Source organism: Adiantum capillus-veneris, chromosome 17, assembly GCF_014529385.1.
Source record: "Adiantum capillus-veneris isolate H3 chromosome 17, ASM1452938v2, whole genome shotgun sequence".
Lineage (NCBI taxonomy): Eukaryota > Viridiplantae > Streptophyta > Polypodiopsida > Polypodiales > Pteridaceae > Adiantum > Adiantum capillus-veneris.
The window spans coordinates 75,416,195-75,425,763 of record NC_140947.1 but is presented as its reverse complement, the minus strand read 5'-3'; the positions used below and the strand labels follow the sequence as shown (position 1 = coordinate 75,425,763).

The 9,569-nt window shown below is 40.8% G+C and overlaps 1 protein-coding gene across 2 annotated transcripts in view; it reads left to right on the top strand.

The window, feature by feature from the left end:
- Positions 1–7,572: 7,572 nt before the first annotated feature.
- Positions 7,573–9,569, top strand: part of LOC147437497 (persulfide dioxygenase ETHE1 homolog, mitochondrial-like) — a 94,827-nt gene continuing 92,830 nt past the window's right edge. The window contains exon 1 of one of the 2 annotated variants that reach the window (XM_086487018.1): positions 7,573–7,954. In XM_086487018.1, the coding sequence (XP_086343144.1) occupies positions 7,661–7,954 (294 nt within the window). In that variant the 5' untranslated portion in view covers positions 7,573–7,660. The remainder of the gene's footprint in view (positions 7,955–9,569) is intronic. The other variant, XM_086487017.1, reaches the window with a different exon arrangement.

Below are 9,569 nucleotides of genomic sequence, written 5' to 3'. Positions count from 1 at the left end.
CACTTCAATCATACTTTTGCCACCAAATTGCCTTGTGTATGGCATGCCGTGGCCAACTACATAGGAATGGAATGACATGGACGTTTTTCATTTTGGCAAAGTTGCACATCTGAGTTTTTTGACAGCAGATGAAAATGGCATGTTCACTGTTGTTTGCATACCTAGCCAGCATCGAATGGTCCTTGATGCTGCAGGAGCTGCAAGATGGGAGTAAGCATACACTACAATCACAGTTTGCAAGACACTAGTATGCAAGGATGCTAATATGACCATAAGCTCACTTCTTCTTACCGTGTTCAAGAAAACCCAAACCCCAATTGCTGAAGTGGTGTTGAAACCAGATGAGGACACATGGCTAGATACAATTTAAGAAGGTGAATGGACCATGCAAGAAGATGAACACCATTGAGAGGTAAGTCTAATTTTGTATAAAGTAATTTCTTTCTCTATTTCCCCCCATATCTCACTAGTCCTCTCGTTGCAGGAGGAATGGAACCTAGACATTGCTATATGTATCAAATATTGAATGTATACACCAAGAAGGGAGATATGGTTGTGTATATGGAGGAGACACGTATTCTTGCATTGCTTGGTAGCCACATGGTTCGATACTTCATGGTTATGGAGCATAGTGAAATGTATTTGGACAAGCTTCCAAAGATAATGAAAGCACAGCCAGTGTGGCTTACCAAAAGAAAACCATTAGATCATTGATTGTGGGGTATGGACAAATACTAGTAGACATCAGGTACATTTGCGATGTAGAAGTTGAAAAGTTGTAATAAGTAACGCTTTGATTCACATCGCATGCGTATTAATTGTGTTCTCTTCTTTGTTCTTATTGTGATATTGTAATTTGAACCAATGTGATAATGAGCTTGTCAAACCAATTATTGGAAAATGTGTGTGAAAATGTTCTTTTCTTTTTAGTTATTGTGTTATTGTAATGTGAACCAAGGTGATAATGTGCTTGCTAAAAAAAATGGGCATTCCTCTCATTGGTGAGTGACTAGTAGTTCCATTGGTGAACGAAGCACATGCATTGTATGTTTTTAGAATTGCGTTTGCTTCTTTGTTCTTATTGTGATATTGTAATGTGAACCAGTTGTCATACCAATTATTGGAATTTGTGTTTGGAAATATTATCTTCTTTGTTCTTATTACGATATTGTAATGTGATCCAATGTGATAATGTGCTTGTCAAGGAAAATGGGCATTCCTCTCATCGACAAGTGACGAGTGGTTCCATTGGTGAACGAAGCACGCACATTGCATGTTCTTAGAGTGTTGAGTAGGCATGTTTCTATTTGGAAAGACGATCTTGGCAAGTGGTGTTGGCTCCCGTCTACCCATGGCATGAGAGGGGCATGAGTAGCACACACCGTCGATCTGCCTCCGTTTGGATCGACGTTGTAGCTCCAAGAGTCGTCGTTGATGGAGAAAACGCAATGGCTTTCAGAGAAAATGTGCATTTCTCTCATTAGAAAGCAACAAGTGGTTCCCTTGGCAAACAAAAAACATGAATTACAAGTTTCCAGAGTGTTGGGTAGGCATGTTTAGTATCAACGTGGTTGGACGCCTAGAACCCTCGGATATTGGGCAAAGAGGGAAAGATGCAATGGGTTTCAAAGGGAGTAGAGTGAGGTTGTGGCGGCCTATAAGGAAAGACGATCTTGGCAAGTGGTGTTGAGTCTCGTCTACCCATAGCATGAGCAACATACACCATTGATTTGGCTCCGTTTGGATCACTGTAGCTCCAAGAGTCAGTAGCAACGAAAAAACGCAACAGATTTTAGAGAGAATATATATTCCTCTCATTGGCGAGCGACGAGTGGTTCCCTTGGCGAACAAACCACATGAATTGCATGTCTCTAGATTGTTGATTAGGCATGTTTAGTGTCAAGGTGGTTGGGATTCCTAGAATCCTAAGATGTTGGTCAAAGATGGAAAGATACAATGCGTTTCAGAGGGAGTAGAGTGAGGTTGTGTCAGCCTATGTGGAAAGATGATCTTGGCAAGTGGTGTTGGATCTTGTCTACCCATGGTGTGAGCATCACACAACGTTGATCTGGCTCTGTTTGGATCATCGTAGCTCCATTTGGGCTAAAAAGTGCCAAAAGGTGGAAATCAAGCAAGGTTCATGCTTGTATTGACCATAACTTGCACAAAAAATGTTGAAAATTGAATTCTAAAAGTTGTTGAGAGTTGCTTGAGTGATAAAGAGTCTTTGGGATAAAATTCACTTCATTTTGCCACAAAAGACATCATACGCGTATGATGTCTCAAGTCCCAAATTAGAGGCCAAAACTTACATCCGAGCTTACAGACTTGTTTTCCATCACAAAATAGGCCTAGAGACCAAGTTTCATTCAATTTGGATCACTTTTGGCTTAGCTAACCTCCTAGGGAAGTTGCACTCAACCAAATAGAAAAAGGAGTGACAAGACCTGACTAAAAGTGTCAAAATCACAAGCTGAGACTTGGGGTGGTTAGATACATCAAGGAGAGAATTAAAGTTTGGAGAAATTCTGAGTTAGGAGACATCATACGCGTATGAAGACTCTAGCTCAGGTTGAGGCCATCCAGGAACTTTGACTAGTCAAAGGACAGGGAAAATGGGCATTCCTCTCATTGGCAAGTGATGAGTGGTTCCCTTGGTGAACAAAGCACATGAATTTCATGTTTCTAGAGTGTTGAGTAGCCATGCTAAATGTCAAGTTGGTTTGATGCCTAGAACCCTCATATGCTGGTCAAAGAGGGAAAGATGCAGTGCGTTAGAGTGAGACTGCGTCGGCCTATAAGGAAAGACGATCTTGGAAAAGGTGTTGGCGAGCGACAAATGGTTCCCTTGATGAACGAAGCACATGAATGCATGTTTCCAAAGTGTTGATTAGGTATGTTTAGCATCAAGGTGGTCAGATGCCTAGAACCCTAAGACGTTGTCAAAGAGAGACTTGCAATGCGTTTTAGAGGGGATTAGAGTGAGGTTGCGTCGGCCTATAAGGAAAGCCGATCTTGTGCTTTAGGGTTCTTTATGGCTTATGCCCCTTAAGACAAGAGTGATGAAGATGGGAGTGCACCCGATGCGCAATGGACTAAGGGTGGGAGTGGCTAATAAGTCAGGGGTAGGGACACAAAGATTCTTCCACAAACAAAATCTTGACTGCTTTGTCAAATTCTCTTCAAAACCTATGTGTGCTACATAAAGGATTGGATAATCCGTAGAAGGAGAATCTTTCTGAGCTCTGATACCATTGTTACACACTTGGACTCCAAACGAGAAATCAATAGCAACACATGAATAGAAGCTGCAAAATCATTGAACTTTGAAGAGAGAGAGAGAGAGAGAGAGAGAGAGAGAGAGAGAGAGAGAGAGAGAGAGTGAGTCGACACAATACGGTGGAGTTCCATCATCCATGCCTAGAAGCACTCGCCCCAAAGACTGGCACTCCTTTTGGTATTCCTTTATTATTGCTCACAAAAAAGTACAACTCTTGAGGGTCCCCTCTGCTCTCAGACTCTACGTCCAGATGTTCTCAAAAGTAAGAGGCCCAAGGGCTCTTTTAAACTTACAAGGGATGCCCAAAAGCAGAGCCCTAAAAAGCTTCAATACTAAAAGCACATCAACCCAAAAGCATCTTCTCGCAAAAGCTAGCGGTGGGCTCTCCAAAAGCAGCCAACGTAATTTGTAAAAATTTGTATAGCCTGCCACGTGGCACCAGCAATGAAAAATGCAAAAAATTGTATTGTCTTGCCACGCCATTGCCCGTACAGACTGCCATGTCAGCATGTCATCTTAATCTCTTTCAGAGTTTATTGGACACTCCAAGCGTGAAATCAATAGCAACACATGAACAAAAACTTCAAAATTACTGAACTTTGAGAGAGAGAGAGAGAGAGAGAGAGAGAGAGAGAGAGAGAGAGAGAGAGAGAGAGAGAGAGAGAGAGAGAGAGAGAGAGAGAGAGAGAGAGAGAGAGAGAGAGAGACGATACATCCTGGCGGAGTTTCGTGCCCAAAGGTATTGGCACCAAAGGCGAGCTAATTTTGTGAAGCCATAGAAAGAAGCTCGCTCCATGAAAAAAAAAGCTTACTCAAAAAGCTCGCTTCCTACCCTTCCTCAAAGAGATTTCTGCTATCTCCTGTCTCTTTCATCCCATTAGGTTCCAAGCTGGTTTGCAGAATGTGGAAGGCATGGACACAATCAAGGCTTCATGGAAACCTTCCAAGGAAATTTTTTACTAATTATTTGTCTTTCATGCTAGATTCTACTTGGTTTGGCATTTTTGTAGGTAAATCTAATTTTAAGCTTTGCAGAAAAACCCATAAGTAATTCAAAGCTAGCATTAGGGTCTGGGCTGATTTGATACATCAAGCTAAACTGAAATCGATTCTCTCTCTTCATAGTAAATTTTCCATCTCTCTACAAGATGTAAGCTGGTGCCAGGAAAGAGCTAAAAGACTCATGTCTGAAATTGGAATTCCAGCCATAGCAGTTCAAGCTACTTGTAAAATATCTCATGTAGTTTCTGAAATCGGTTCTCTCTCTTCATAGTAAATTTTCCATCTCTCTATAAGATGTAAGCTAGTGCCAGGAAAGAGCTAAAAGACTCTTGTCTGAAATTAGAATTCCAGCCATAGCAGTTCAAGCTACTTGTAAAATATCTCATGTTGTTTCTAAAATTTACAAACGTTACTACCCTAAAGGGGGAGTGGAGAATGAAGTAAAGAAAAGGTTAAATAGAATATGGAAAGTTTCTTGGAGCTGCAAGCATTGGACCTACAAGTTCAAATGCCTCTCGACTTTTCCAATAACTAATAAACACTGCACTCTCATGTGGCTCATAATGCATCAAGGAATATGGAGTGGAGACAAAGCACTCAGAGCTGGAGTCAGCAATGGAGTATGTTGATTCAAGAGGTCCATAGTAGGACTTTGTTGATATTTGATTCAATTGCAGAGAAAATAAGGGTATCTTGCTGAATCTGCAGACTGCCCTCAGCCAAGTCAATTTAAAAGCTTTGGATCTAAAGGCCCTTCTTTTGGGAAATTGCAAAGGCTTGGTATATCCCATTGTGGAATATATGGAGAGGATACATTTTATGGTTATGTGGCTTAAGAGAAACTAGTATGTGACCCGCGTGTTGCTGCAGCCAAGGAAACAATGCCTCTATTCTCATAGGGCTATCTTCTCTTCCAAGTGGAACACTATCAATACTCTCTTCTTACACATATAGTCTATGGCATTTATAAAAGTGATGCATGACACCACCTCTTAATAGATGCTGCAAAGCATTCTTTGATACCAAGATTGGAAGCTTCTCATAGACATTATTTTTCATGAGGTGCTAGCCCTTGTTCAACAAACTTAGGAGTGTTCTAATTCTATTGGGGGGTGTGTGCGTGGAGAGAGAGAGAGAGAGAGAGAGAGAGAGAGAGAGAGAGAGAGAGAGAGAGAGATTCCTCCTATTGGACTACCTTGATCTAGCAATGTTACCAAGCTTGATTGTAGAGATTAGATAAGCTAGCATGGTGTGAAGAGATGAAAGCTAAGTCAATGTAATAATAAAACTTTTTTTTAATAAATTGAGTGGGTTCTAGAATTGGTTTCAATGATAGGAATGTAATTGGATTCAATGTCTCTGCTCCACTCTCTTACTTGCTTCTATCCTTGTACATATGTATGGATATATGTATACATATATATCTATATGTACACATAGTACACACACCCACACACATCTCTCTCTCTCTCTCTCTCTCTCTCTCTATATATATATATATATATATATATATATATATATATATATATATATATATATATATATATATATATATATATATATATATATATATGCTTGAAGCAAAAGATTTGTCACATAGGTCTTGAGACATCTTGATATGTTCCAATTATGTCTATATGTACACAGCGCGCGCGCACATACACACACACACACACACATGTGCTTGAAGGAAAGATTTGTCACATAGGTCTTGAGGCATACTGCTATTGTTCCAATACAATAACTATGACATTCAAAGTTTCTATGCTCCCCTCGTCCCCCCCCAAAACCCTCTAGTTGAAGTGACGATCCCATGTGGACATATAAAAAGGAGAAGCGAACTCATTTTTCTCATTTTTTTGAAAAGAAAAGTATAGATGGCTCTCTCTCTCTTTACCATCGGATAGATCTTTGAGATCATTGGATGTTCCTACAATATTTCAAATTCTCCTTTTATCAAGACGCGCGTGTGTGTGTGTGTGTGTGAGAGAGAGAGAGAGAGAGAGGATGAAATGAAAATAACTTTATTCTTACCCATGTTGTGAGATATATCTTTTGGGATTGTTCTGACCCTTCTCTCTCTCCCTCTTACCCTTCTCTCTCTCTCTCTCTCTCTCTGATTTTAGATTGGCACCCTTGCCTGCCAAAATTTAAAGAATTTATAGATTTTTAAGATTGGCCCACATGTTAACTCTTAAAAACAAAAAGAACAAAATATCCAAGAATTTGTAAAAGGTCCATCAACTGGGAAATCTCTACACCCATTTGTGGTGTTCTCTCTCGTTGATTTTAGATTGGCACCTTTACTTGCCAAAATTTAAGGAATTTATAGATTTTTAAGCATGGCCCACATGTTAACTCTCTCTCTCTCACACACACACACACACACATACACACACACACATAAGTAATGCGATGGTCTCTCTCTCTCTCTCTCTCTCACACACACACACACACACACACATTCATGGTCAATAATGTGGATAACGACCTCTGCATTTGTATGTCATGCATGTCCTCAAAGTGAAACATCCCCAAGTCAACGCTAGGTGAGCGTTTTTCTTTTTCTCAAGCTCTTTAAAAAAATACATACTTCCAAAATTTTCTAAAACATATCAATATTGGTTTTGAAAAAAGCCCCTTGAAAAGATAAAGCCAAATATATCTTCAAAAATTACATTTCCATTAAATAAAAAAAAACACTAAAATTCTTCCTTTTTTGTTATATCTTCAAAAAGTAAATTCACATTAAGTAACAAAACCTCCACTAAAGTTATCCCCATTTTGTTATGTGCAATAGAACTTCTATGTATAATAGAAAGTCTTTTGACTTTACATTTGAAAAGGCTTGTTAGTTGTTACATTTTGCAGTGTGATTTCTTACAATCTTACCCTTTACTTTTGCATTTTAGGTTAGATGTTTAAAGTGTTTTTTGAAATAAACCGAAAGTCACATATGGATGCCCTCTCTTTCCTTGAAAATTTTAAGCTGCATTATAAAGAGTATAGATGCCTCTGCCTTAAAGCAGGAATCCTCCTTCCCTTTATGTTTACCACATCATGATGTTAAACACTCAGCTCTAACCTTTTACTCTCCCTAAGGACTCTACTGTTTCTAGCATCCAAAAAGTTACGAGATGGCCACAATGTAAATCAATTGTACCTTTGTTATACCATCTTTAGAATGTTGCAGCTTTTGTAATGTCATCCTCAGCTAGGGGACTGTCTTACCTTCTATATGTGCTATGGGAGTGTCCCACCTTCTATATGTGGGATGTTTGTATCTCGTTACGCTCTTTCTTTCTTTAGTTGCACGTTTCTCAAAAAAAAATAAAAAATTCACCGAAGGATGTATTCTCTTCGGTGACGGTGGTTCGTATGGAGTGTAGCTTAGAGATAAACGTTGTCGTCCTGCGAATGCGCCAAAACAGGGTGCCGTTGAGGACATCGACAGTCGTTAGTAGGCGTGCTATGCAGCTCGCCTCGTTCTATTTGCGCAGCGGAAGTCGCTCTTCTTCTTGTGTTTGGTCCCGCAGCAGCAGCAGAGCTTTCGCGACCATGGCTCCCAGCAGCAGCCCCGTGCATCTTCTGTTTCGTCAGCTCTTTGAGAAGGAGTCTTCCACCTACACGTACCTGCTGGCCGATCTCGCCCATCCAGATAAACCTGCCGTTGTAAGTACCTTCTCTCTCTCTTTTTGTATGCAATTCCCAAGACTCGTGTGCTGAGACTTGGACTAATCCTTTTAGTCAGCTCCTCGATCATCATCCTCCCCAACTTCCTTTTGTCATTACTCGTCTTCAACTTCCCCTTCTGTTTCCCCTGGTACTCCATGTAGAAGGTGGAAACTAATACCTTGCACAAGGGTTTATTCAGATCGATTACCTAGCAAAACTATTGACCCTAAATGACTGTGCAGCCAGTCAAACCTCAACGTGGACACCTAGAAATAGGACCCATTACTCCCATTTTAGGGATCGATGGATCGATAGATTGGTACTCTTGTATCTCAACTCTAGTTGCTAGACGTTTTATAGAGCTTCACCTATAAATAGGATCCATTACTCCCATTTTAGGGATGGATGGATCGATAGATTGGAGCTCTTGTATCTCAACTCTAGTTGCTAGACGTTTTTTAGAGCTTCTGAGCACTAAGTGAGGTACTTGTAAGGTGCAGCGGAAGTGAATGTTGATCTTGCTCAAGATGAGTGCTCCGAACTTTGCTCAAGGGTTCCTTTTACTTATGGAAGGGAGAGCCTTCCGTTCCTTTAGTGAGAGAGTGCAATGATCTCAAACAAAGTGAATGCTACTGTGAATGAAGGTCCCGAGAGAGAGAGAGAGAGAGAGAGAGAGAGAGAGAGAGAGAGAGAGAGAAGAATACGATACCAGACGGTTCTCAAACCCTCCTCCAAGGGCCCCCTTCTCTATGGCGAGAGAGGTTTATGCTATTGATTGCACAAAACTGGTACAATCTAGATGCAATGGATTTACCGACGATGTCGACGAGGACGAGGACGAGGATGGGCTGAAATCTGAAAACTCTAGGGGTTGAAATTTGAAATCTGCAAAACGTTGACTTTCTGTTGACCTTTGACATTGTGTCGGCGAGGACCGCGATGGTGACAACGCGACGACGATGCGCTGAAAACGTAGAACAGCGGGTTGAATTTGAAAACACTGGTTGATCTGCGGGTAGGTGAGATCTGCGAGGCTAAGGGTTGAATCTGTGGTGTCAAGTGCTGGAAACGGAAAACGTTGAAGCACAGGGGCTGATTTGACGCCAAAAATTGCAAAACGGCAAGGTATGCAACTGAAAAACGCCAGTTGGAATCTTCTGCCGACGAAAAACGCTAGGTGGAATATGGTGTTGAAAACGCTATGGAAAGGAATCCCAAAACGCTGTCAGTTCTGTTGGTTGAAAATGCTAGGCCTTCGGCCGATCTTGTTGAGAAGGTGCACTGCAAGTTATTGATACTTCTTCTGCCAAAAAGTGCTAGCGCTAGGTTTCTTTTATAGTAGCTTAGCAAATTTTCCCTACTCAGTTTTCCAACGAAAGTCACTTATTAAATAATCAGTGAAAAATGGATAAATTGGAAAAATGGGTTTTGTGCACTGTAAAATGCTCATGATGGGTACTGAATGTCATGCTGATGATCATGCTGCGTGCAACCACAGGATATGCAACTACTCTAAGTGCCTGGACATGCACGGCCTGTGCACAGGCTCACAAGGTGCCACAACACTTCCTAAGCTGACCTGAACCCTAGACTTGAAGTAGCTTGTCCACAT